Genomic DNA, 27,799 nt, shown 5'->3' on the forward strand with positions numbered 1-27,799 from the left:
GTTAGTCTTGCTGCTCGTTCATCTCCATGTCCGACACCAGGATGTTCTTCTCGGCGGATCCGCTGGGGTTGGAGGTGGTTCTGCTGTAGCGGGCGCTCTCGAAAGCCCCTCTCTCCGCGCTGCCCCGCCGCTTGTACAGGTAGACGGCGACGGCCAGCAGGGCACCCAGCGCCAGCGCCGACACCACCACCACCGCCAGGGCCGTCGTGTTCTCGGGCAGGGCTGCGGGGAAGGAGGCACAGAACCCCCCAGTCACACCCCTGTTCTGCTCGGAAACGGCCTTGAAGGCCACCGAGTCCAACCACCACCCAACCCCAGCCGAGCCCAGCGCTAAAGCTCAGCCCCACATCTACGTGTCTTCCAGACACCTCCAGGGATGCTGACTTGGCCACCTCCCTGGGCAGCCTGGGCCAGTGTTGAATAATCCCTTCAGTGAAGAAGTTTCTTCTAATATCCAATCTAAAATGAGACCATTTCTTCCTGTCCTGTTGCTTGTTCCTAGGGAGAAGCAACTGACCCCCCCCCCACTCACTCCAACCTCCTCTCAGGAGCTGCAGAGGGAGGTGGTCTCACCTCAGCCTCCTTGTCTCTGGGCTGAACACCCCCAGTTCTTTCAACCACTTGTCAGACTTGTGTTCCAGACCCTTCCCAGCTCCATTGCCCTTCTCTGGACTTGCTCCAGCACCTGGGTGTTTTTCTTGCAGTAGGATCCCAAAGCTGACCCCAGGACTGGAGGCCAGCAGCCTGCCATCTCCCACCATCTCATCCCACAAGAGGAGCTTTGGCTGGTGGGTCTCTAGCTGGATGGTGGCTCTGGGGCAGGGATAGGACTGGAGTCTGCTTTGGTGTTTTAGGGACATCCTGCCCATGGAATTGCTCCTGGGATTGGGCAGTTTCTCTGGGTCATTCCTGATGTGCGTGAACATCTTGCAGCTGCCTGGGATGGATCTTTGGATGCAGTGTCCACCCCCCAGCCTGGCTGGTCAGTGTGGGCAAGGGCAGGAGAGCCCAGCAAGGGGCTGGCTGGACATGCTTCTCCACAGAGGGATAGCTACTGCTACTGGGGAGTCCTAACCCAGGGCCAAAGCCACCTGGAAATGGGATTTCCCACCCACAAACACCATTTCTCTGGTTATTCATCCAAGCTGGGCTGCAGCAGGACTCCCCAGGGCTGTGCCCAGGCTGACAGGACCACTCACCTGCCCTGGAGAAGCTGCTCTCCTCCACTGCAACAGCAACACAGAGAGGTGAGTGCATGACCACAGCACCCTCCCCCTTCCCAGTGCCAGCCCCACCAGCCCCTTGTCCTCCCCTGCTCCCAGTGCCCCACCACACAGATACTGGGCAACACACAGCTACGGGGGTCCTATCTGCCCCACCACCACCCCAATTGCTTCATCCTGCTTGGAGGTGCTGACCCAGCCACCAAAGCATGGACCACTGAGCCCCCCTCGGCGACCTGCAGACCCCAGCACTGGCCCCTACACCAGAACTGTCCAACACACGTGGCCAGTGCTGCCATGTCCTGTGGGACCCTGCCCGGACCCCCAGCTCACTCCACAGGGCCTCAGGTCCCTACCTCGGGGGATCTTACAGATGACCCCCATGGTGACATTGGTGCAGGAGCCCAGGTGCCACAGGCCATTGCTGCTCTGGATCCAGTAGCAGCTGTTCTGGCTGAGCATGCTGGGCCCCGTGTCGTGCTGGCCCCAGTTGGAGTAGTTGACGGCTGTGTTGTCGTGCCAAACCAAGGTGCCACCTGGGAAATGGAAGAATTAGGTCTGGGGAGGCTGAAGGGGACACCCCATCTTTGCCCCAGTGTGATGAGGTGATGAGGAGGACAAGGGGCTGCAAGGCATGTTCCTGAACCTGCAGGCTCCAGTGCCTTGGAGGAGACTCTGGGCTTCAAATTCACCAGCCTCATCCCACCAAGACAGAGGAGGACACATAGCATGTCCAGAACAGCCTGAGGCACTGGGACTCCTGGTCAGACCACGCCATAAGTCCCACACACTGGTGCCACCACCAAGGGCTTCCTCTGCTCACCTCAGACCTGGTGGCAACTCATGGTAGTGCCTGGGGGAATATCTAAAACCTCACTCCTCCCTTTGTACCTTTGGGATTGAAGGTCATGCCCAGCCAGGCACCCTTGGACGGGCCCTCATACGCCTGGAGATGCTCCCACACAAAGATGTTCTCCATCTCGTCCTGGATGGACAACACTGTGCCACCAACTGCGGAGGAAAGAGAGTCAGGGAAGAGCTCAGGAGCAGAGAGCCCAAGAGGACCAAGCTGAGGAACCACCCACAAATGCCAACGTGTAACAGCAAGGAGAAGATGGCTGACCAAGGCTGGACGTGGGTGCAGGGAGAGGGGACCCATTCAGGCACTCCCGGGCATCCTAGGGACCCCTCCCTCTTCCATGTCCAAAGCTTTGTCACCCTCTTTCACCACCACAGCCACCCCATACCTTTCTGGCACCTCCTCATGGCCTCCTTCTGCCCCAGGGTGATCTCCATGTGGAAGGTGTAGCAGTGGTCCCGGAAGGGGATCCAGGATGAGTCCTCCAGTGATTTGGGGCAGCTGCCACTGTAGCTCCACTTGTGCGTGCGGGGGGCACCTGGGGAGCACACAGTGAATTATGGGTGGGTGGGGGGACACCCTAGGTTGGGGTCCCACAGCACATGGAGGCACCCAGATCTGCAGGGATGTTCACAGAGCTGCAGGAGGCTCCCGGTGGGATGCCATCTCCAACTCTTGGTCTCTGCCCACCCAGTCCATCCAGTGCTGAACCCCCCATGTCCCCCCCAGCCAGCACCTGCTCTGAGCTGGCAGATGCCCCCCTGCAGCTTGGTGTCACAGCCGGCCACGCGCCAGCTCCCATCCACATCCATGTAGGAGCAGCCAGTGGCCTGCCGGGGCTCCCCATCCTGCCAGTTGGTGTAGAAGAGGTTCTCCTCAGTCAGCCACGAGTAGCTCCGGCCACCCTGCAGAAGCAAGGGGAGGAGGAGAAGATGAGGGGTTTCCATAACCCCCTGGAGACCCCCTCACTCCAGCTGCCTGCCCCCTTCCCTCACCTGGTTGTTGGCCAACCCGATCCAGAGTGGAGCCCTCAGGCTGCTGACAGCCTGGGTGAGGAACGCCTGGCTGTAGGGGTCCAGGATGGTGACCAGGGTGGCGTTGAGGGTCTCACAGAGCAGCAGTGCCTCGTGCCACCTGAGGGGTTTCTGCAGGATGCGGTAAGTGCTGTTGTGGTAAAAGAGGGTGCCGGTGGGAGAGGGGGGGAACAGCGTCCGCGCGGGGCTCAGGGACGGGTCTGGGGGAGCAAAGAGACATGGTCAGAGGGCACAGAGGACAGTCCTGCAGGCTGGGGGGGGTCACCCTTTCATCCATCCTTCCCCTCTCAAGCCAGGGTGTCCCTGGCAACACCGTACATGGGGCACGTGCATCTGGGGACATCTTGGTGCAACTGGGGAGAGCTGAGAGTCCACATCCCCAGAGGTGACAAGCAGTGACACCCTGGCCCCATCTCCACCTTGAGGCTGTCCATCAGGATGCACGTCCCTAGTGGACATGCCAAGCCAGGCTGCTGTGCACAAGATTTGGGGTTGCCCCACAAAGAGCTGGGATCAGGGACACCCAGCCAAGCCCATCACCTTGAGCTCCTCCAGCTCCCTCCAAGCTGAGCCCATCGCCCCAAGCTCCCACCCTCATAGCCTCACCAAAGCATGGGGCACTAGGGTGGTGGTGGTGACAGGTCCCCAGCACACAGAGGCTGGGGCTGTCCCCCCTGTCCCCCCCTACCTATGCTCCTCTGGCAGATGTAGCCGTGCTTCTCCTCCAGGCAGCTCCGGTCGTCCCAGCGCCCAGTGAAGTGGGGGGGGGAGCCGTGCCACACCACCACGCAGTTGGTCTGCACAGCCAAGCCACAAGGTCAGCCATGCCTTTCACATTGTCCCCCAACCCCCAGGGACACCCCCACACCCCAGGGATCCCCACCCCAGAGACACCCCCCCCCCCAGGGGACCCCCACCCTGCAGGGATAAGATGCTGCTCTGCCTTCAGAAAGCCACCCCAGCACCCTAAAACCTCCCACCCTCATGGTGGGACGTGGGGGCTGAGCCCTTCCCTGGAGAGGGGGGATGCTGGGGGGGGGGGGTCCAGCTCACCGGCCTGTCACGGGGGCTGGGGGTGCTGCCCCCCGAGGGCTCCCCGGGTGCCCAGCTCACGTGCCGCAGCGACTCGCCCCCCCACCCACTGGAACTCCCGCTGGGTTTCACGGAGGCCGATCCAGAGGTCGAAGGAGATGTTGGGCAGCATGGATGTGATGAAGGCTACAAGGGATGAGGCACTGAAGACCACCCCAGGCAGGTCCCTGGCGAGTGGGTGGGCAGTGTGGGGGTAGGGGGGCACACACCTACCCTGCTCCAGGGGGCTGGCGATGGTGGCCAGGACGGCGCCCTGGCTCTCACACGCCTGCTTCGCCTCCGGCCACTTCACTATCTCGGCTTTGTCGTGGCCGTTGAAGCTGAAACACTGCCCAGGTGGGGGCACAGGATGGCCCAGGGGGTGCAGTTGTGCCCCAGCCCTGCACCCGCCTCACTCACTCACCCTCTGCAGCCCCACTCTGCCCCAACAGCCCTTCCCTGCTTTGCACCCTCAGCCCTGTCAGCCCCCACCACCTCTTGCACCCCTAACCCCATCAACCCTCACCACCTCTTGCACCCCTAACCCCATCAGCCCCCACCAGCTCTTGCACCCTCCCCCACCCTCCCCTGCCCCTGTGCACGCAGCCCCCAGCATTTCCCCCACAGCACGTGCACGTGCTTCACCCCACCGTTTCTCAGACCCCCACCTCTCCCTGCATGGCTGGGGGGGCCAGGAGGTGGCCGTCCCCTCTCTGTCCCCTCCCTACCTTGCTGAGGAAGGGCACCCAGCCTCGGGGGCAGCCCCCCTTGGCCGGAGCGGGCAGGGGTGGGAGCGAAGGCTTTGGGGTGGTCCCGTTGCTCCTCTTGCAGATGTAGGGCAGCGCCGTCAGGCACTTCTGGTCCCCCCAGTCCTCTGTGGGGAGGGACAGGCCAGCCATGACCCCCACCCCCCCCACCACTCTGGGGTAGGGTTGCAGCCCCCAGCCCCTTCAGAGCTGCCCCTGCCCATGGCTGGGTTCAGCCCCTCACCTCTGCTGGCTGTCATGTACACACATTTCTTGTCCTTGTTGATGGGCCGGGGCTTGCCTGGTGCCCAGGAGATGAAGTTGAGGAGGGACCCATCAGACCACCTGGGAAAGGCACCCGTGGGAGCTCGAGGCCCAGCAGTGACTTGGTGTCAGTCAGAACGGGACCAGGTGAATGCCCTAACTGGGAGCGTGCCCCCCAGGCCCCCCAGCCCTCACTTGGGTGAGGATTGTCCATCCCAGCACCCCCAGGGTGGGCCCCCTGTGATGGAGGTGCTGAGCTGTGGTGCTCTGCAGGCTGGGGATGGTGGCACAGGGACACAGAGGGACACAGTGGCTTGCTCTCCAACTTACTTGAACCTCCCGTCATTCTCGTAGGTGTGCAGCCCGATCCACCAGTGCTGCTCCTGGCCCCTGGAGAACTGCACGCCCAGAGGGGACACATCAGTGCCCTGCAGGGACTGGGTGTCCTTGGGGACAGCCACGGCCATCCCAGGCATAGGGACCAGGCAGCCACCCTGTGGCTTGCACTGTGGCAAAGAGCATCACCTTGCTGAGCCCCAAACCCACACCTGGCCACCAGGACCTGCCACCACCACACGAGACCCACCAGACAATCATAGAATCCCAGACTTTTTTTGGGTTGGAGGTTCCTGAAAGATGATTTAGATCCAACCCCCCTGCATGGGCAGGGACACCTCCCACCAGCCCAGGTTGCTCCAAGCCCCATCCAACCTGCCCTTCAACCCAGTGTCACCCCAGCAAAGGATGGAACCTGGGGAGGCAGCAGAGCCCGTTGGTGCCCAGGGATGTCCCCGTCCCCCTGGTACCTTCTTCAGGTTCTGGCCCAGGAATCGCAGCTCGGCCTCGCTGTGCACCGACGCCAGCTCCGCCTGGACCCAGCCGCAGATGCGCTGGGCCTGCACCCACGTCAAGTGATCCTCAGAGAACCTGTACTCAGCCTCCTGGTACTTCACCCAGTCTTTGCTGCCTGCAGGCAGGGACCGGTGTCATGCTGTGGCTCGTGCCACCATCTGCCGCAGCCACCAGCACCAGCTGCCCTGCCCCTTGGTCCCCCATGGGTTGGGCTGCTTTGCTTTCACCCCTCTCCTGCAGGAAGGGGCAGTGGGAGGACTGGTCTCCCCTCCATCCCACAACCCTACACAGGGCCCATCTCTCTCTGGCTAACACTGAGGGATGTCCCAAGGGGCAGACACCCAGGGAGGACAGCCTGCACTTGATGGACACACGGCCGTGGCCAACGCACCTTGTGTTGTGATCTCTGGCTCCTTCACATCAGCACCTGGAGAAAGGGCAAGGAGAGGCCATCAGGTGGGATGCAGGGCTGGGGTGCTCGTGCTGGTCCTTGCCTGCAAACTGCTGGTGGGCTCTAAGGGTGAGATGCCCTCCCAAATTCCCCAAGCGCCTCTCCCAGCCCCTGAACTGGGACTCAGACCCCCACAACGGGACCACCTTTGGAAGGGAGGTGACAGAAGGTGACCCTGCACCTGCTCCACCAGCCCACAGCCCGGTTATTTGAAGCTGAAGGGTCTGGGGGTACTTGAGTGGGCACCTTTGGGCAGTTTGCAGATCCAGTCCAGCTGGGCTTCGCACTGCATGGGCATCCACTGCAGGGAGGCCAGGTCCAGCACCGCGCACGTCCGGATGGCGTCGTCATCGTAGTTACTGCGGTCAAAGTTGTGGTAGAAAAACTAGGGGGTCGAGAGAGACGGGCTGTGTTCGGCATTTCCACCAGTGCTGGGTTGGCCCCCCTGCACCCCAAATGCCAAGGGGATCGGTACTGCCCCAGTCCCCCCAGACTCACCCCCAGCCCGTCGCTCCACCTCCAGCTCCGGTCCCCGCCAGGGTCCCGCCGGTTCAGGCCGATCCAGAACCAGTGCTGCTCGTGGAGCTCCGGCTCTGACTCCCTGTGGGGACCAGGGGGAAAGGTGAGAACAGACTTCCCTTCCAAACTGGAGGGACTGACACTTGTACAGAATGAATCCCAGACTCGTTTTGGTTGGAAGGGACCCTAAAAGTCATCTAGATCCAACCCCCTGCATGGGCAGGGACACCTCCCACCAGCCCAGGTTGCTCCAAGCCCCATCCAACCTGCCCTTCAACACTGCCAGGGATGGGGCAGCCACAGCTTCCCTGGGCAGCCTGGGCCAGGGTCTCACCACCCCCCATAGTGAAGAATTTCTTCACTATATACACAAATATGTATTTATAATCTGGCCTTTTTTTGTTGGTTCTCAAAGCCTGCTGTCCCCACAACACCCAAAGGCAGGAGCTTGGGCAACAGGCCCACCACTTCAGGGCTGAAGCAGTTTTAAACCCAAGCTCCATTCCCAAATTACACTGAATTTCCTGCACTTCTCCCTTGTCCCCTCTTTGGTGCAGCTGCACCAAATGTCACACTTTCTGTACACATGTTCACACTTGCAGAGCCACATCCATGCCCCATCCACGTGTCCAGAGCAGGAGGACAGGTGTGAGCTTGTGCCACGTGTGCTTGTAAAGCAGGACACGCACTGGTGTGGCCAACCCCCTCACCCAAAAATCTTGTTCAGGGTGTTGGCCACAAAGTGCTCCTCCTCGTAGCTGCCCAGGCTGAGCAGCTGGGCCCCCAGCTCCCGGCAAAATGCCTGCGCCGCGATCCACGTCTTCTTCTCTTGCAGTTTCTCGAAGTTGAACACCTGGTGGGGGGGGGAACCAGCAGCGAAGGGGGTTGAGCACCAGGAGAGGAGCAGAGCACCCACCCTGCAGGCGCCAGCATCCCACCACCCAGCCCAAAAAACAGGCTCGTGGGGCCTGGGTTTGCTTTGCGAGCACCAAACCATGCTCCTCCGCACCCCCCCGTGCCAAGGGGGAAGCACGTGCACCCCCACAATGGCCAAGACAAGCCCCCCCCCCAGCTCCCCTCACCTTGTAGCAGTGTCGGAGCTTGGAGTCAGTGCTCCATCCCATGGGACAGGTGGCAGAGAGGCTGGGTGTGGGGTAGGGGCCGGGCAGCTCGGGGTTGACCGGGGTGCCCAGGTTCTGCCGGCAGATGTACTTGGCCTTGAAGGTGCTGCAGTTCTTCACCTCCCACAGCCCCATGGAGCTGCCGGTGGCCAGGGCCACGCAGCCACCCTTGTTGTAACCTGGAGCACTCACAGGAGGGGGGAAGGATGCCAGCCTTAGGGGTGGGACTGTGCCAGGTGGCAGAGCCAGCACCCACCACACCCGGTGGGGACATCCCCGTCCCACCTGGGGACAACCCCATCCCACCCACGGCCACCCCCTTTACCGGGCTGGTCGCGGTTCCAGTGGGTGTAGGTGACCTCGTCCCCGCTCAGCCACCGGAAGGCACCGGTCTCGTTGATGTCCTGCAGGGCTGTCCAGAAATACTCCCCATCCCAGCCGTAGATGAGGCTGCTGACATACGCCTGCTCGAACCTGGAGAGGAGGTGACAGATCCTGTGAGCTGAGACACCAGACGTGCCCCCAGACCCAGGCTGTCGGGTCATGTGGCCCCATGAGGTGGGGGACGACGACGACTTGGTTTTGGGGCAAAACCCCAACCAGCTGACCTGTTGGTGATGGTGACCAGCGTGGAGCTGTAATCGGAGCACGTCTTGCGAGCGTCGCTGTAGGGGACACGGTCCTCGCCCAGCCAGAAGCAAGAGGGACTGTGCCACTTCCAGCCCTGCAGGTGGGTGACAGGGGACATCCACCACCACTCACCCCAGCCTGGAAGGACAGGGATGAGGGCAACATCCCACGTCCCTCGCCACCACCTCCGCTTTCCTCCTGGGAGGTCTCCTGCCCCCGGCCACCCCCAGCTTGACCCCGCTGAGCTCTGAGCTCCAAGCAGCCCCCGGCCCCAGGGGACGTGGCTGCAAGGAAAACAAACACCCAGGCAGCTTCAAAGCCAGGGAAACGGCTCTTCCTGCCAACGTCCAGCCCGGCCGGGGCGCGGGGAAGGGAACACAATCCTCCTCTGTGCGCCGCGGGGCCGAATCCAGAGCCAGTCCCACCACAGGCTGCTTTAATCCCCTGCCTTGTTGATGTTGGAGCCTCTCCGGGGCTGGAGACACAATAGTGCCTGTTTGCTGCCAGGGCAGGGCCAGGGGCTGGTAGCTGTGGGGCAGGGAGGGATGTGGGGGCTGGGGATGGAAGAGGAAGCCAGGATGGGAAGGGGAAGGGGCTCAGGCAGGAGGGGAATAGCCCCCAGCTCAGAGACCCTCCCAGCACGGTGGGAATCATCACTGGGGTTTAACTGGTGGGTCCCCCAGGGCATTGGAAGGACAGCAGGGGACACCTGCCATGTGCAGCATCACCAGCATGGGAGGGAGGGAAGCAAGAGAGCATCTTTGGGAGACTGAGAGGAAAACGATCTCAAATCCCATTCTTCCCTGCAGCCTTTCCCCAAAATTAGTAAATCCGGGTGAGGACCCACCAGCTGGGTCCCAGTGGGAACAGCACAGACACCAGCAGCAGCTGGGAAAGGGGCCCAGCATGGGTCCCCAGTGTCTCCAGAGGGATCTGATGGGCCCCAGAGGGGTCCCCAACTAGCTCTGGGCCTCTGCAGTACTAAAACCACATGGGTGCTCTGCTGTGCACTGAGCAGCACAGCAAGCCCCTCTGATACAAAAAGGGGCCAGGATGGGACCATCAACTCCAACTGCTGCCTCCAGCTCCTGCTCCCAGTGTGTCCCCTCATCCCTCTCTGACTCTGCCTTTCCCAAACCTCCATCCCCCATCACTTTCCTTAAGGCTGTTTCAAACATAAAGGGAGGTTGGAAAGGGGAAGAAAAAGTGAAAAATCACCAAAAAAAAATTGTCCTGCATGGTGGCTGGAGCAGACCAAGGCTGATCCTCTGAGATGCCACCTCTTCTCCATCAGTCTCCATCATCCAAGTGGCACACAGGCCCATTGAGGATGAGGAGGGGAAGGAAGGATGGGAAAAGGCCTTTCCTTGGTTCATTTCTCACTCCCAGTTTTTCTCCCAGAGGGTGCATCTGGCACCCAGGGCCAGCCTGTGGCTGGAGAGGGAGGAGGGAATTAAATCTGCTTGGGGACACCCTGTAAGACCTCAGGATTGCTGCAGGGACAGGCAGGATGGGTGGTGGTGGCACATTGGCATGGAAAGGCCCGGGAGGAGCCCGGCAGCACCCCTGGGAGCTGGTCCAGAGGGGCTGTTTGCTAGTCCGAGCGCGCTGCCTGGCTCTGAAGCGCCGGGAGACGTTCAAGAGCTGGGGCTGATGCCAGGCTCACTGCTCCAGGACTGCAAAAAGGCACAAAAAGTGACTTCCCAGCAAGCGTGGGAATGGGGTGGCCCCAGTCCTGCTCAACAACTGGGGAAACTGAGGCAGAGCACAGTCCAGCTTGGTGGCCATGTCCCCAGAACTCCCAGAGACACTGCTTGGCATCAGCAGCTGCCTCTGTCCTGCCAGGCTCCTGCAGAGAGCAGCTTTGCTGCTGAGGTGTTGGCACGGGGTGAGGGAAGGGGAAAAAGGATGAACATCCCTGCTGGCAACCAAAGTAGCCCCAGGGAGAGGATCCTGGATGATGGAGACACGTGTTTTGGCCCGGGATGCTCCGTTGTGCCAGCGGCCCCTGGACACAGACCCACAGCTCTGGGTGCTGCTCATCAGGGCCCCGTGAAATGGTTTTGGGGAGAAGTCCCCTGCGACCCCAAAACCCAGAGGATCAGGCAGAGCTGTGGAGCAGCCAGAGCCACCACCTGCCCCAGGTCTCCCTCACCTTTCGGCACCCATGGTCATCCTCCTCCTTCTCCTGGCTCACCCGACCAGGCTTTTTGCAGATGGATGGCAGGGTCTGGTTGCAGGGGCTGTCATTCCACCTCCCTTCCTGCATAAAGTGGAGAAGAGCAGGATTGAGCCCAGCCAACAGCTGGAAACTCCCCAGATCATCCACCCCCACGGTGGGTCCACCAACTTCCCTTCCCTACAGCAGATCCCTAAGGATGCCATGCTAGATCCCTCCCACCCCAACAGTGGGGGTGAGACACATTCAACCCCAGCTGGAGCTGCCCCCCCAGGTACTGCTGCCCTGGCCAGGAGGACACTGCAGTGCTGAGGTGCAGGATGAACCCCCCCACCCCGGGCTCTCACCGGTCCCCAGATGGTCACACAGTCTTCCAGGCTGTCACGGAAGTTGTTGGGCTCAAAGGGATGCCAGTAGGTGAACCTCACGGGCGTCCCATCCGACCACTCAAAGTTCATCTGCAGCTTGAGGTCATTTAGGCCAATCCAGAGCTCCTCCACGTCTGCCAAGACAGGAGGGTTGGGGCTGAAACTCCCTCTGCCTGGCTGAAACCTTGCAGAAACAGCCCCCCATGGCACCAGCTCCTGTGATGGGACTGTGGTTCTGCAGAGCACCTGCCCCAACTCCACCACAAAGCTCAGCCTCTAACCCCAGCCATGCCAGCAGGCAGGAGAGGCAAGAGAGTGCAGGAGAGGGCAGCTCCTGCCTGCAAGGATGGACCCCCAGAGGTGTAAACACAGGGACATTTGGCAGCAGTTCTCACAGAGAGGTGCTGGCAGCAGCAGAATGGTAAAAGTCCAGACCTGCAGGCTCAGGTCCAGTCATTTCCAACCATTCCCTCCCATCCCATCTCTGTCTGGGGTATGTCCCTCTCCTTCCTCCACCCTCCTCCAAATCCTGCCTCCCTTGGCAAGAACTCCCTTCAGCCCTTCCCTGGTTCCTGCTGGAGTCTGGGTTCCCCAGCATCCCCCATGGTGGGTTTCACTGCCAGCCCGAGGGGCTGCACGTGTGTGGGAACAGCAAAACCCACCCCAGGGTGATGCTAACAAGGGGTGGCACAGGCAGGGTCTGGAGGATGGTGGCACAGGTCCCCTGTACCACCACGTGATGGTTTGGGCTGAAACTTCCCAAGTACCATCCCAGCTCTGGCACATCCCAACCTAGGAAACTTCAACCCAGACAATAGTATCTGGGTGAAGCTGGGATGGGAAAGAGAAGCCTGGGATGCTGCAGGCAGGACTTGCCCCTTCCCTTGACCTGCTGGGGGGACACCCATGTCCTGGGCAGATTTAGCAGTGAGAGGTGCAGTCTCCTCCAGCAAGGCCAGCAGGATTTGTTTTCTCATCTTTTTCTACATCAACCAGCTGGGACTCGTGCCATTCCCAGCTGCAGCTGTGCATTTTCCTCCCCAGCACCACAGGCTCCTGGGAACAGCTTTTCCATTTGCTGGATGGAGGATGCACCTGGAGCACCAGCTCCTCCAAGCAACACATCACCTCCCACCCCCTTCACAGCCAGGAGTCAATTCAACTTTGCAGCTTCTGTCACACAGATGTGACCTTCCCACAGATCCCAAAATCAGACAGGAAGGGTGTTGGGGGCACAGTGGGCTCCCCCTTACCTTGCTTGATCTGCTTGGTGACGAACTCCAGCTCGGAGAGGGTGTGGATGCTGACCAGGTCCCCCCCACTTCTCAGGCAGGTCTTCTTTGCCTCCTGCCAGCTCTTCTTCTCTCCCACCAGGCGGTAGCAGTTGGACTGGAAGGGCTGCCAGCTGGGCTCACAGTCCACCTTCACCTCTGACCACGAGTCTGGCAGGACACAAGGCAGCCTGAGAGCTCCTGTCCTGCTCTCCAACCCTCTCCTTGGCAGGGAAAGGACCAGAGTCCCACAGGGTGTTTAGGAGATGAAACCCAAGTGGCTGTGGGAAAGCTATGGCCAAGATGCAGCAGGTGATGGCAAGGTGCAGGGACAACACAAAATCCCTTCTGTTTGCAGAGGAGTGCTGGCAGAGCAGAGAGCACCCTGTCCCCTGGGGACCACAGGCTCCTCTGGACTCCTCCCCTACTGCCCAACCTGTAAGTTCACCAAGCTCTTCTTGGGAGGTGCCCCCTGGGGAAGCTTTTTTCCAAACCCAGGCACCCCCTGGGAACTCAACCACAGCACCCCAGCAACCTGGGAACACCATCAGCATCTCCAAGTGCTGCTCTGGCACTCGGACATCATCTCCTGGCCACGCTGGGATGGGAGCACACCCAGCCAGGGTTCCAGCTCCAGTTCCCCCCCCAGCTCACCCGTCAGGAAGGGGTCTGCTGTGGCGTTGGGCTTCTTCTTGCAGACGTAGGGGAGGGCGATGCCGCAGTCGCGGTTCTGCCACCCCCCGGACGACTCGGTGCGGATCACCCCGCAGTTCTCCTCGCTGGGGTTGTCTGGCTGGTCTGGAAAGTGGGGTGAGGGGTGGGGAGACTCACTGGTGAGGCCAAAGGAAAGCCACCAAGGCTGCCCGGGCAGGGAGGGGACCACAGAAGGGCTTGTGCCAGCAGAGTGCAGCTCCCCCTGCTCCAGCACCAGTGGAGACCTCTTCGCTTTGTTACTTTGCATGATGAAGAGGTGACCCCGGGTGCCCAGGATTGTTTGTTGTGTCTCAATGCACAAGGGGCTGGAGAATCAGTATTTTTCCTACAGATACTGGATGGCAGCTCTGGGGGACGTGGTACCAGACCTGAACTGTTCTTACCTGACCCCAGACCTCCTCCTGAGATGTTCCCACGAGTGCCTTTGGGTGATGGCACTGGGCATGAGCAGAGCAGCCCTCCCCGTGGGTCCTTCTGCCCCCTGAACACCCCAGGGTTAGAGATGGGTGCTGTGGCTGGGGACAACTCTTCAGCTGCACTCCAGCATTAAGCTAGGACGCAACAACCCTCCAAACAAGGGTGCTCAACCCGAGTTATCCACAGGGCTGCTGAGGGTTTGCTGAGGAACAATTCCCCTCCATCACTCTGTGTCCCCTCTCCAGCTCCACAGCTGTCCCAGGCTGCTCTGACCCAGGGCTCTCCATCTCCCAGCACCAAGGGGACACCCCATGGCTGCCCAGGCCACCACTTCTGCCATGGAGCCACCTCCACTGGCCACAGACTGTTCCCCAGCTCCCCCCCATCACCACCATAAGCCCCCCAGCTCACCACTCTCCCAGTTGAGGTACTTGAGGGGCGAGTTGTCTGACCACTGCCAGCCTCCATTGATGTCCAGGTCGTTGAGCCCAATCCAGAGTGTGGAGCTGTACCCTGTCAGCAGCCCTGGGACCGACACAGCCAGAGGGGCAGGGTCAGTCCCCCCAATCCCAACTCTACCCCAGCCTGTCACCATCCCCAAAATAACCACCCAGGACAGGCAGAGCAACCTGGCATGAGTGACAGCCACGGGGCCACCAGCTCTACCCCAGGTGAGGAGGACAGGGGTGGTGCCACCATCTCACCGTTGATGTAGGTCTGCTCATGGATCTCAGTGATGCTGAGCAGGTTGGCCCCTTGCTGCTCACAGCTATTCCAGGCCTCCCGCCACGACAGCGTCGACTGGAAGTTGAACTGGTAGCAGCTGTTGGTGAGGTGGTCCTTGTCCCAGAAGGTCTCACAGTCATTGCCTGTGGGGACCAGCAGTGTGAGCACCCAATCCATCCCTATCCACAGCTCCAAAAACCCCTAACCACCCCCAAAAGACAGATCACGAGAAGCGGTGGGGCCGCTCTGGCACCACAGGCTGCTCACAGGAGGAAGGATGAGGCAGGAGGGATGGACACGGGGTCTCTGCTTTTCCCCGTGAGACATGACCCCCAACACTTACTCTTGATGGGGCAGAAGCCCCATCGCTCGTCCTTGCCATAGTCCTGGGTGGTGGCACACCAGAGGTGGCCGTCCTCCCGCCCCGTGCTGGTGCACTCGTGAAACCACTGGTTGTCGTACTTGAAGGGGATGGTGCAGGGCTTCCCGTGCGAGTTGCCCTGGATGGTGTAAATCTCTGCAGAGAAAGAGGAGCCCTTTGGTTGAAGCTGCATCTACAGGGGGGGGGCCCAGAGTGAGGTTTGGGGTGTGAATTGACCAGGCACGGGGGCTAGAGGGGTGCTGGGAGGCACCTCACCGCCATCCTGCCTGGATTTGCAGCCCAGCTCCCTGGGCAGGACCCAACGGCTGCAGCACCCTGGGCTCCGCTCACATTTTGGGGCTGTTTTGGGTGAAGGGGAGAACACTGACACCCAGCCAGGCCTCACCAGAGTAGGGCACGGAGCACAGGTCCTCCTCGGTGCCGTACGTCCTCCACTGCGCGCCCCGCGCCTGGTCCCCCCGCTCCAGGGAGGAATTTCCCGGGCGGGCACCGAGATGTTGGGAGAGCTGCTCCCCGAGGCCCCGGCAGCTCCAGCGCATGTTGATGGACTCCCGGTCACACTCGTAGGTGGCCAAGGGGTGCAGCCCTGCCGTGGTGTTGGGCCCGTGCCACGACACCCCCAGGCACTGCAGGGACCCCACGTTGAAGAGGCGGTTGCGAGAGACCCATTTCCACTGCTGGGCCAGGGCACTGGTGTTGCAGCTCTTGGCCAGTCTCACCAGTGAGTCCTTTGTCTCCAGGCAGCCCTGTGCCCCCGTGTTGTAGATCAGGAAGACTTTGGAGTCTGGGGGAAAAAAACAGGGAGGGGAAAGGTTAAATCATTGTTAGAGCCCCCCCAATACAAGAAGGACATGGAGCTCCTGGAAAGAGTCCAGAGAAGGCCATGGAGATGATCCCAGGGCTGGAGCAGCTCTGCTCTGGAGACAGGCTGGGAGAGTTGGGGTGTTCAGCCTGGAGAAGAGAAGGCTCCAGGGAGACCTCAGAGCACCTTCCAGGGCCTGAAGGGGCTCCAGGAAAGCTGGGGAGGGGCTTGGGACAAGGGCAGGGAGGGATGGGATGAGGGGGATGGATGAAAACTGGAAGAGGGAGATTGAGGTGAGACATGAGGAGGAAATTCTTTAATGTGAGAGTGGTGAGACCCTGGAACGGGTTGCCCAGTCCACCTAGTCCCAACCCCCTGCATGGGCAGGGACACCTCCCACCAGCCCAGGCTGCTCCAAGCCCCATCCAACCTGCCCTTCAACACTGCCAGGGATGGGGCAGCCACAGCTTCCCTGGGCAGCCTGAAGCCTCCTGGCATCCCCACAAAGCACCAGCGAGTATCTTTCAAGCACCTGAGCTGGTGCTCATCTGCTCCCACAGCATCCCCAGAGCCCTTCCCACCAGAGCTCCACAGGCAGCACCCACTGCAGCACCCCGAGGAGCCCACGCCAAGAGCTCCAGCACCAGCCACCTGCTCTGGGCAGAGAACAACACCAAAAGAGAGAGCACATCCATCATTTTTATGTGTATTTGGGGGCCTGCTAAATCAAATCAAATCAAAACCAACAACACAACAGAACCAAACCTGTGGAGCAAACAAGAACTTCAGGGCAGGTCTCCCACTGCACGGGTGGGGAAACGCTGCCCCTCCCACAGGCACCACCCCGGCCAGTAGGAAAGGTCATGGTTGGGAAGTTTTCCTGAAATGTCACATCAGGTCCCTCCAAAATCCCAGCCCAGGCACTGGGAGGTGGGAAGAGAGTGAGGGAATCACTGCCAGCAGCAGGGGAGAAGGGCTGATCTCAGCCCCAGCTGGACACGCAGCCCCAGCTCCCACCACAGCCCAACCCTGCGTCCCCAGGGCCATCCCTGACCCCCAGGGGCCACCCCAGCACATCCAACCATCTCAAAACCTGGGTGAACCAGTAAGCCCACCTGGGACACGTTGCTCCAGCTGAGGTGTCATTTCTAGGAGATGCTTTATTTCTTCCAGTGCACCTTTCTAAGCCAAAAAGCCCCCCCGGGGCTCCGTGCAGCCGCTTCTTGCCCCAAGGCCCCAACAAAAACCTGCCCATCAACCCAACTCCTTTTCTGGGGATGTTTTTCTTTTAAAAGTGACCTTTATTTTTTTCCCCACCAGAAGTCAGAGCGACCTCACAGGCCCCGCTATATTTAGCTTTGGTTTGCTTTGGTTTCTTGCCATTCTACAAATTTTTTCGGACTGAAAAGGTTTTCATTTCCTATTCCCCTGCAACCTCCCCCTGCCCCAGCCATGTTGTTGCAGGCACCTCCAGCACATCCAGGCAACAAACATCTCAGCTCGGTCAACTTCCCTGACTGAAAGGAAAAGAGAAATGGAGGAAGAAGGACAATCCCTCCCACCACATTTCATCCCCATCTCATTTCAGAGCTTCAGCATCGACCCAGCTCCAGAAAATAAGAGGAGGTAAAGGCCCGTTCCCCAGCTGAGGAGACATCAGTGATGACCTCCAACAAACACCAGGGAAGCCCACGTGATGGTGTCCAGGGAGCAGACTCTGTGCACGTGCAACAGGAACCAGCAGTGACTGGAAAAAGAAACCTTCGATTTCTCGGAAAATATTTTTCAAATTCTGGCAAATGAGAAAATAAGTGAAAACTCAGCTGGGGCTGATTCTGGCTGCCTGAAGCTCAGGTCCCTTCAACTGGTGGTGGTGTTTCCCCAATGGGAGCTGGCTTGATCCTGACCTGGACACCAGGAGACCACCTCACCCCCCCCCACCAAAGACCCATCTCACCACACCAGCACCATCCATGGGGTCACCCAGCCCACCACTCCCCCCTTCCCACCCACAGCCAGGGCTGGTGCAACCCACTCCCCACACCATGGACATGGGGGGGTCTTTAAGCACTTCTGGGGTGATGCAGCAGCAGTGCCATGACCTGATGGACTCAAGTACCAGTGCTTGGGCAGGATGAGGCCTCCCCTTGGTCACAGGCTGTACTGCCAAACACCAGCACTTTGGTGCTGGGAATAGAAGAAGCTGCTCTACCATAAACACCACCATGGCAGCAGGGGTCAGCAGGGGGACAACCTTTCTCTGCTCATCTGCTCACCCAGATTGGCAAGGAAAAATTAATAGGGCTGGAAAAACCTCAGGAGCCACCCCCAGGAGCTGGTGTCAGGGTGCTCAGCACCACACCAGGGCTGTGGGCACCAAGCAAGGGTGAAGCTTGATGGCAGCCAGTGCTCAGAGGAAGCTGGTCAGACTGGAGGGTGCAGCTCCGGGGATGGAAAAGCACAAAATACCATTTTATTCTAAAAAGAGAAGAGCTGGAGGTAGGAAATTACAGGCTGAGGCTTTTGAGCTGCCCCCGCAGCTCAGCCCGTGGCACCTTTGCCCACAGCAGGCAGAGGAGGGGACAAGATGTGTCCCCCTGGGTCCCTGCTGAGCCTTGGGCTCAGGAAAACTTGAGCACCAGCTCAGTCCTCCCACCTCCCCAGCACTTCCACCCTCTCCCCTTGCACAAACCCTGAGCACCAAAGGCAGGGAGCTGCTCCTGGCAAGGCTGGAGCTGCTCCTGGCAAGGCTGGAGCTGGGGGGAAAGACCAACATGAGCTCAACACACATCAGCAAAGGCACATGTGGAGATTCACCCAAAAGATGCTTTTCTTTCACCTACCCACAGGGAATTTGGGGCTGACGTGGCCCCCATTGGTGTCCACAACGTTGGCAGCACCACTTGGTCCAGCCCCTGCTGCACTGAAAGGAACTTTCAGCCCCACCAGCACAGCCAAGCCCGATGGGCTTCAACACCTCCAGAGGACACAGCTCCCCAGGGGACCAGAGGTCTTTTTTCATGCTCCCCCTTCTGCTTCTGCCAAATCCAGGCTCTTCCCAACAGCCACTTGCAGAGAAACCTCCAAACCAGGCTGCAGGCACCGTGTGGCTGAGCACCAGCTCCAGCTCCACCAGCGCTCAGCACCAAACCCACAAGCCTGAGTGACCTCTCCCTGCTCCCACCCAGCTGCCAACAACTGGGATGGATGTGGAGCTGGGCAGGATGGGGCCAGTTTGTATCCACGAATCCCTTCTCCCAGCCTGGTATCCTGGAAAGCAAACCCAACCCTTGTGGGAGGCAGCTGCAGAGGAACATACCAGCAGGGAATGTCCCTGGCCATTCCAGGCCCCTCAGTGCTCTCCACAGCCATGGCACAGCTCCAGGTGACTCCCTTCAGAGATGCTTCTGGGGTTTTTGCACCCACCTATGGACTCAAAATCCCAGTGGCAGAGCTTCCCAACTGCCCTCTGGCTATGGGAACCCAACCATGGCCAACACCAGCAGATCCTGCTCCCCGTCTCCAAGAGGAGCTGCCTGCACACCCTCTGCCTCTCCCTCCTGCATCCTCCATCTTTCAAGCAAGGCCAGTTCAGAGCAGCTCTGCTCCATCATGTCCTCCTCAGAATGACACAGACTCACAGAATCGTTCTGCTTGGAAAAGACCTTTGAGATCAAGTCCAACCACCACCCAACTCTACCAACCACTGACCCAACTCTACCAAGTCCAGTGCTTAAACCATGTCCCTCAGCACCACATCTACACGGCTTCTGAACACCTCCAGGGATGGTGATTCAACCACCCCCCTGGGCAGCCTGGGCCACTGTTTAATAAACCTTTCAGTGAAGAAGTTTCTTCTAATATTCAACCTCCCCTGGCACAACTTGAGGCCGGTTCCTCTGCTCCTGTCGCTTGTTCCTGGGGAGCAGAGCCCGACCCCCCTGGCTCCAACCTCCTCTCAGGCAGCTGCAGAGCCAGGAGGTCTCCCCTCACCTCCTTGTCTCCAGGCTGGACACCCCCAGCTCCCTCAGCTGCTCCTCCTCACCCTTGTGCTCCAGCCCCTTCCCCAGCTCCCTTGCCCTTCCCTGGACACGCTCCAGCCCCTCCATGTCCTTCTTGTCCCCAGGGGCCCAGAACTGACCCCAGCATTCCAGGTCTGGCCCCACCAGTGCCAGCACAGGGGGTCAAGCCCTGCTCTGGTCCTGCTGGCCACACCAGTGCTGACACAAGCCAGGATGCTCCTCCTCCTCTGCAGAGGAACCATGAAAGCAAAGTGAAATCCCCAGCATTCCCCAAGGACGTGGTCTTGTCCCACTCATGGAGACACCTGGATGCTGCCTCTGGCTTACTGGTATGAGCACAGAAACCATCCAGTGCTGTGGGGCAGGGTGATGGTGGGGAGCTGGGGCTGTGGGTGAGACACCAGCTCTGCCCACTGCAACACTCCTCTCCCAGTGGGAAATACCCGGGATGCTCGTGCTCCAGCACAGTGGGAGAAATCAGCTGAGATGGAGAAGCTGAGACCCTTTGGGGCAGCCCTCAGGGGGGGGTTTAGCCCCCATGCCTGGCTCCAGATTCTTGTTTCTCATTTTAAAAAAAAACAACAAACAACCAGCAAGGTTTCAGCCAGCAGAAAGTCTGGAGGGATCTCAGCTCAACCCTTCCCACAACAGCTTCCCCACCCCACAGAGACTAAGGAAAGCTCCAGAACCTGCAATTTTGAGGGACGTGGGCAGCACCAGCTGAGAGAGGCAACGGGGACAGGGAGGCCCCAGGGGACAGAGGTGGTGACAATTGTAGAAAGCACTGAGGCACAGCATGGATGGTGTCCTTGGCACCACCCTGCCCCGAGCATGTCCCAGCCCTGCCACCCACACCGTGGCACCCAGAGCACCCCTGCCCCGTTGACTGATCACCCTCCCATCACCAGCAACAAGTGCAGGGAGCAAATCTGAGCAAACACGAAAGGCACAGCTCCAAGTCCCCTAGTGAGGGAGGCTGAGCACACCCAGAGCAGCAGGGACAATCCCCTCCTCAGGGGCTTCTGTCCTGCAGATATGGCCATGGATGTGGTTTGCTCCAAACCATCTGGCAATGGCAGCAAATCACAGAATCACTGAACTGTTCTGGTTGGAAAAGGCCTTTAAGATCATCACGTCCAACCATTAACCCAACTCGAGCAAACTATGTCCCTCAGCACCACATCTACACATCCTCTAAACACCTCCAGGGATGGTCATTCAACCACCTCCCTGGGCAGCCTGTTCCACTGTTCAATCACCCCTTCAGTGAGGAAGTTCCTTCTCACACTTGGAAACACTCAAAGAGCAGCGTGGTGCCACGGCAGCAGGGCAGGCTCTGCTGGGGCTGCAACAGCCAGGAGCTCCTGAGGGGCTGCAGACCCTTGTGCCAGGACAGCCACCCTGCTGACAAACCAAATCCCTCGGATTTAGGAGCCCAAGCAAAGGTTTTACCCATCCTGCTTCCAGAAACTCACCGTTCACTCACACGGTGCATCAAGAAACCTCCTTTCAGCCTGAACCTCCTGGTTTCATGTGCTCTCAGCTGCTGGGAAACAGGGCACAACCCCCCCAAACCACCTGCCCCAAAACACTGGCTTTTCAGCCCATTATTGTTGCCTGAGGGTGAGGAAAGGCTCTGAAACCCCCCGGCACCAATGGAAGAAAACCCATGGGAAGTGGAGGTTCACCCACAATGAACACAAGGACGCACCAGGCTCAGGGGGAGAAGCAAAACCCCCTGGAATAAAAAAAACCCATCAGAAAAAGGACCATAAAGTGTTGAACACAGGAGGGTTTCACCCTACAGAGTGAGCTTCCATGGGGCTCAGCTTGTGCAGCCCTGCAGGAGGGGAGGGAAACACCAGGATGGGGGGAGACCCAGCCTCAAAACTCACCCTCCAGTGATGCTTGGGAGCACAGGACCCCAGGGCTGCAGCCCAGCCCTGCAGAAAAGCCCCCAGCTCCATCTTTAATTCCATACTACTGGATGAAATTTTCCACTGGATGAAATCCCCCCTTCCTGGAAAGAAGCTCCCAGCAAAACCCAGTGTTCCCACCACTGGCACCTGCTCCCCCAGCAGCTGGTCCAGGCACGGGTGATGCCATCCCTGAGGTCTTGGTGTGGAGAAGAGCAAAAGTGTGGACATTGCCACAAGGAGCAGCACATTTTGGCCTGAGAAAAGAGCCTGTGTGACCTTCCAAGGGCTGGGAAAGGGAAGTGGTAGTAAGAGAAGCAGCAGCTGTGCCTGTGGCAGCTCCTGACTGCAGAGCAGGGCACCAGAGCAGCCCCAGCCCATGGGGAGGGCATCACTGCCCCACCTCCCCATGAGCTGCTTTTGGTCACCCATAAACTCTACATGACACCTGAAAGAGGAACTCCAGATTTTGTTAAAAAAACAAACACAACACCAAAACAAACCAAAACCAGGGAAGCCAATGCAGATGGTGTCAGCAGCCCCAGGGAGTGCCATGAGCTCCAGGCTCAGGAGGTGTCACCAGCATCGCTCCTGCTTGCTCCAGAACTGGTGGCAGACACCAACACCCTCCTCCAATGCTCCTAAATTAGAGGTTTGCATCCAACCAGCAATGCTGCCCAACGTCCCACTGGCTCATCCCAGCCCAGCACATCCCCAAGGATCAGCTGGGGCCAGACCCAGCCCAGAGCAGCCCCGGGTGCTCCAAGCCAAGTGCCAGAATGAAAGGAGGAGGATGTTGCTTTGTTTTGTATTTTAAAAACAAACCTCAGGGAATAAGGAGCAATCTCTTGTTACAGGGAAGGAAGCAGAGCTCCTGATGGCCTGGCTGAGGGTATGAAGCAGCAAGACTTGCACTTGGAGCTGAGAAACTCTTCTTGGCTCACCCAGCGGCGCAGGGAGAAGCTGCTGTTTATCCGGCGGGAGCTGAACGAGACGAGCTCCTTACTTGGCTGGGGCTGTGAAGGCCACCTACCACCCTGCTCCCTCTCTGCTGCCTCACCAGGCTTCTGGATGGGCTCCACATACCTCCCTTCAGCCTCTCTGCAGACGTCAAAAAGTCCGTTCTCCTCACATCCAACGCAGACAAATAAAGGTCTCACCCTTTTCCACAGGGGTGCTTCCCCCTGGGCTGCTCAAGGGACCCACCCCCAGCCATGGCAGGGGACAAGGGAGCCAGGAGCCCCAGCACCCACCCTCCCATACCCAGCAACAGGTGGAAGGATGTCAATTTTCCCCAAACTTGACCCTCTCCAGGCTCCACCCTAGCCAGAGGTGGAAAGCCCAGCTTTGCCAGCTCCCTGGGGATGCCTGGAGGGGAAGGCAAAGCCATCCCTGGGGCTCCAGCCAGGGAAGGAGTGTGATGGACCCAGAGTGGCAAAGGACAAGGGCCCCCCAACTGCCACCAGGACATGGTGGCCAGGCTCCCTCTGCATGTCCTGTCCCACATCCATTTTCTCACCCAGCTACTAAGTTCTGGCCCTGGGAGCCTTGGCTGTGTCCTGAAGGAATAGCTCTGGCTTCTCCAAGCACCCCTATTTTTTTTCACCCTGAAGCATCACCCACCAGCAGCACGGACCCCCTGGCCAGCAAACTGATGGCCACATCCAGAGGTATGATCTGACATGTGGGACACGTCCCCACAGCCACGACTCCAGCACAGTTGGCCAAAAACTGCCACAGTTTCCAAAACTACTAAAATAACTCAACCAAAAAAAAAAAAAATAAAGGGGGGGGGGCGAAATCGAGCTATTTTTCCTCCTTTGTTTCTCCACCATGATTCCTAATTATTAACACCACAAGCAGTGTCACAGGATGGGGAATTCCCCATTTCCCCAAGACCAAGCACAGCAAGGATCAGCTCCCAGTGTCCCACAGCTTCTTTTTGTTTAATTAAAATGATGTTTAACAGAAGCTTTTCTCCCCGGGTCTCTCACACCCAGCACCCAAGGGCAAGAGCAGGATAAATGGGCCTGCTCCCTGCAGAGCCCAAAGTGGCTGTGTCTGGATTAGGGAGGAGGAAAGGGCTCGATCCCCACATTCCTGGTCTCAGCACCACCCTGCAAACATGCCAGAAAATCCCATTGACATCCCTGTTGAGTCAGCACGAGGTGCAACACAAGATTGAGATCCCACTGGGATGGGGATGGAAGGGAGGTCCCTGTGCCCCCTGCAAACACCCAAGAATACTCCCAAGAATCTGCAAGTCAACCCACTAATCATTTTCTAATCCTTAATTAATTAAAGATGGGTCCTTTAAGGAAGAGAGCATCTGTGTGGGTCTCTTCTGGGCTCTGAGCAATCTTAAGAATGAGAAAAATGCCGACGCTCTGCGCTCTCGGCGCAGTTCAAATTAATTAAAATCCTGCTCCTCAGCAGCACGTGAAGAACAAAAATTTAACAATTGCTTAAAAAAGAAGAAAAAAAAAAACACCCCCAAAAAATCCAGCTTCGAGGAAATGGTTGGGTCAGGATGGGCTGTGAGGGCAGATGCTGCTCGTGTTGGCCGTGATGGAAGCGAGCAAGGAGCGAAGGACCTGGGGCATGACCCCTCCCTGCCCTTCTCCAAGCACCCACCCAGGCACCAGAGTCTCCCACTACAGATTTATCAGCTGGAAAAGATGATTTTAGGGTTCCCTGCTCATGGTAGGGGGGGGTTGGAACTTGATGATCTTTAAGTTCCCTTCCAACCTTTATGATTTTACGATTCTATGATTTAGCAGACAGCAATTATGCCCCCCCCCACCCCCCAGCAGCCATTTGCTTTCATTTCAGGGCAAAAAAGTTTCCCTGGAGATTATTTGAGGAGGAGGGAAGGCAGGAGTGTGTCTCTGCCCTGCAGGGAAAGGTGCAAAATCCAGCCAGAAAGCAAGTGGAAGAGAGAAACCTGCAACGTGGCTTTAACCATCACCAGGACCTCATGCTGGAAAACACCAGCAAGGTGTCCCGAGGCAGCACCTTCATGTGGGAAACCTCCCAGGGCCACCAAACTGCCCCGGGTGGCAAGAGACAGTTTTGCACCGAAGGCTGGAAATCTCTTCTTGCTTTTCATTCTTGCAATTCTTGCGCAAGCAGCCAAACCCGCCCCGACCCGCCTGCTGGGGCTGCCAGCGGGGTCCCCGGCTGCCCCCTGAGCCCCGCCGGGCCCGGAGCCACCTCTGCTTTCAGCAGCAAAGCCAACCCCTCCATTCCCCTTTCCTGCTCCCGAACAATCCAAAGAAAACCGAGTCAGAATTTCTCGGGAGCCGCTTCCACTGCGAAGAGGGAAACGGGGAGGGAGCTCCACGCCCCGGCTGCTCTGTTTGCTTTTCAGGCTGTAAATTCTTCCCTGGGTCCCTTTCACCCCCTCCCCTCGCCGCGAAGCTGGGTAGGGGGGCAGCTCCTGGTCCCGCAAAAGCCACCAAAAGGGTGGAGAAGCCCCCCCCCCCCCCCCCCCCCAAGGGGTGACATCCACCTTGTCCCCCCTGCAGCCGCGGTGGGACCGGGAGCTGCTGCCTCCGTTTCCCCGAGATGGGTGCTCGGGTGTCCAAGAGACGCTGCGGAGATGGAGCAGCCAGTGGTGACATCCCACCGAGGAGCCAAGAACCTCCTGCCAAAAACCCTGCTCCAGCTTCCCGGCTGTCCCGGCGGCCAGGATTTGGCACCAAGCCCTCGAGGAAGCATCAACTCCCCCAGGAAAACCAGGCTGTCTGCCGGGCCAGCTCGCCAGGTCCCTGCTGAGAACATCCTAGCCAAGAGCACTCGCTCCAGGGACACTTGGGACTAAACCCACCCTGATCCCAAAATCCCTGCGGGGATCATTCCCGAGCTGCACAGCCAGCCTGGCATGGAGAACCTCGGATGTGGCACCTCCTTGGGTGCCCCCCCCCCCCCCCCTTTGCTTGTTGGTGATGATGCTGGGGAGACAAGTGGGAAAATGGGGATGGGGGGGAAGGATTGAGGGTGTTGGCACCTCCTGACCGGCGGGAGCAGCGCAGCTCCAGGGGCTGGAGGCAGCTCAAAGCCTCCTTGTTCCTCACGGCATCGGCTGCCACGGAGCGCTGGGACAGAGGTGCCTCTGTCCTCGGGCTCACAGGGGCGAGGGGGACTTGCCAGACCTGGATCCCACCGACATTTTTCAGGTCAAACCGGCCAGAATCGGTCCTCAGCAGTAGCTAATTCCTGCTGAAATCAAGCAAACCCCCCCCACACACACCTTAAACCCCACAAAAGCAGGAACTGATGCCCCTCAGGGAACTCACGGGGAGGTTTAACGGGAATTCAGCTGCAGAAAAGCTGAGGGTTCAGCTGAGATGTGTCCAACCAGCAGCAAATCCTGGCACAGTTCTCCTGAACACCCTGAGGGATAAGGGTCTCCTATTGGGGGGGTTCTCCTTCCCCATCTCCTCCTCCTTCACCTCAACCAGCAGCTTTCCCAGGCCACGTGTCTCCAAACCCCAGGCTGGACCCCATCCCTTGGACCATCACCCGTGGCCACAGCACCCCCAGCTCTGCCCCCTGGGATGCTCAGCTGGTTGGGGGAGATGCTGGTTTGGGGGGAGAAGTAGGAGGCAAGAGGGGAGGAGGGGGGGGAACAGTGCCCTCCCATGCTGCCCTTTCCAAATCTGCTTTGGATTTGCTAAAGGCATCTAATAAAATAGGCCAAGGGTTTCTGGTTGTTACTGCTCAGGCAAAAGCAGCAAGTTCGGCTTTTTCTTTTTAAATAAACACATTTCCTCTGTAGGGCCAAACTGACCCAAGGAAGCCACAAAAGTCGTTCCTTGCTTCTGCACTAAACTGCCCCGGGGCAAGAAAGTGTCTCAAATGGCAATTCCAGGGGTTGTCCCCAGGACTCTCGAGCATCTGGCACATGGTGCCTCCTGAAGGTTTGAAAAAAAACCCAACAAAACCAAACCCCACAAGCCGTTGTCTTCCTTGTGAAGTTAAAAATTTAAAAGAGAGAGAAATTGAAAAGGAAGTCTGGAAATACCCACTCGGGCCCCGATCCCGCGGGGGCACTTTTCTGTAGGATTTAACACGGTGGGAGAGAGGGGTGGGATCAAGGATGGAAGTTTCTTTGGTCTCCCAACAAAACACTTCGGCCCTTTCCCGACCTTGCCCTCCACCAACTGCCCTCCCTGGGGAGACAAAAGGCCGGAGCGGGGCTGCGGGACGTTGCGGGTCGGTGGTTGCCCCCGAGCCCCCCAGAACAGCCCCGGGGTCCCCCCCCCCCACTCGGTGGCCGCGGAAGCGTTTCCGCCGGGCTGGCCAGACACTGCGTGGCCAGACACGGAGCGGGGAGTTAAACTAAAAATAATAAAAGCGAGAGAGAGAGAGAAAAAGGCGGTCGGAACGGGGAGGGAAAAAAAAAACAACCAAATAACCCAAAACCACGATGCGGCGAAACCGGAGGAAACAAAACGCCTCGGAAGGAAAAGCGACCGAAGGAGGATGAAGTAAAACAAACAGAGATAAATACAAATAAAACATCCCGCGAGGAAATAAACCGGGAGGGATGGAAAGGGCAGCCCCTCCGCCCACCCCCGCCAACGGGGAACCCGCCACCCCCTCCCAGCGCAGCGCCCCGGGGGGGGGCCGAGCCCGTCGGGGGGGGGGGGGGAGAAGGGGGGACTCCCCCGCCCCCCAATAATGATTAAAACGCGGAAAACGGGTGAGGAGGGGGAAAGGGGTGGGGGGTTCGGCTGGAGGGGGGAGGCGCGGTCCCACCTGGGTGCGCAGCGCTGAGCAGCAGCTGGAGGCCGAGGAGGCAGCAAAGGGGGGCGAGGAGGGGCCCCATGCCCGGGCTGCCCCGGTCCCTGCCCGGGCTGCCCCCGGTCCCTGCCCGGGCTGCCCCGTTCCCTGCCCGGGCTGCCCCGTTCCGCTCCGTTCGGGGCCTCGCTGCTGCTTGGCCGGGGCTGGGGGGCGGGCGGGGTGGGAGGGAGGGAGAGAGACAGACAGACAGACAGGGGAGGAGGAGGAGGAGGGACAGTGAAAAGGGAGAGGGAGGGGAGGAAGGGGGAAAAAAAAAAAAAAAGTTAAAAAAATAAATAAATTAAATGAAAAAAAAAACACCAAAACCAAAACACAACCAACCCAAGCAACCCAGCAGCAGCGCCGGCCCCAGACACTGCGTCAGCCGGTGGGCCCGGCCCCAGGAGGCTGCGGGGGGAGCGGGGGCTCCGCCGAGGGGGGGCGG

At 59.2% G+C, this 27,799-nt stretch overlaps 1 protein-coding gene across 1 annotated transcript; it reads right to left on the reverse strand.

The window, feature by feature from the left end:
• MRC2 (mannose receptor C type 2) lies at positions 1-27,494 on the reverse strand. The gene is given in 31 exon segments (XM_051640287.1): positions 1-222; positions 1,200-1,226; positions 1,580-1,759; positions 2,115-2,234; positions 2,471-2,620; positions 2,819-2,987; positions 3,078-3,316; positions 3,805-3,913; positions 4,170-4,250; positions 4,252-4,334; positions 4,422-4,536; positions 4,916-5,061; positions 5,178-5,278; positions 5,528-5,595; positions 6,004-6,164; positions 6,441-6,476; positions 6,747-6,885; positions 6,999-7,101; positions 7,730-7,872; positions 8,102-8,319; positions 8,466-8,614; positions 8,749-8,864; positions 10,926-11,033; positions 11,297-11,451; positions 12,571-12,759; positions 13,243-13,386; positions 14,131-14,244; positions 14,424-14,588; positions 14,789-14,962; positions 15,213-15,611; positions 27,331-27,494. Coding segments are annotated over 31 exon segments (4,392 nt in total). The 5' UTR covers positions 27,401-27,494; the 3' UTR covers position 1.
• Between the last annotated feature and the right edge of the window lie 305 nt (positions 27,495-27,799).

The sequence above is a fragment of the Apus apus genome, chromosome 25 (genome assembly GCF_020740795.1).
Source record: "Apus apus isolate bApuApu2 chromosome 25, bApuApu2.pri.cur, whole genome shotgun sequence".
NCBI classification, from domain to species: domain Eukaryota; kingdom Metazoa; phylum Chordata; class Aves; order Apodiformes; family Apodidae; genus Apus; species Apus apus.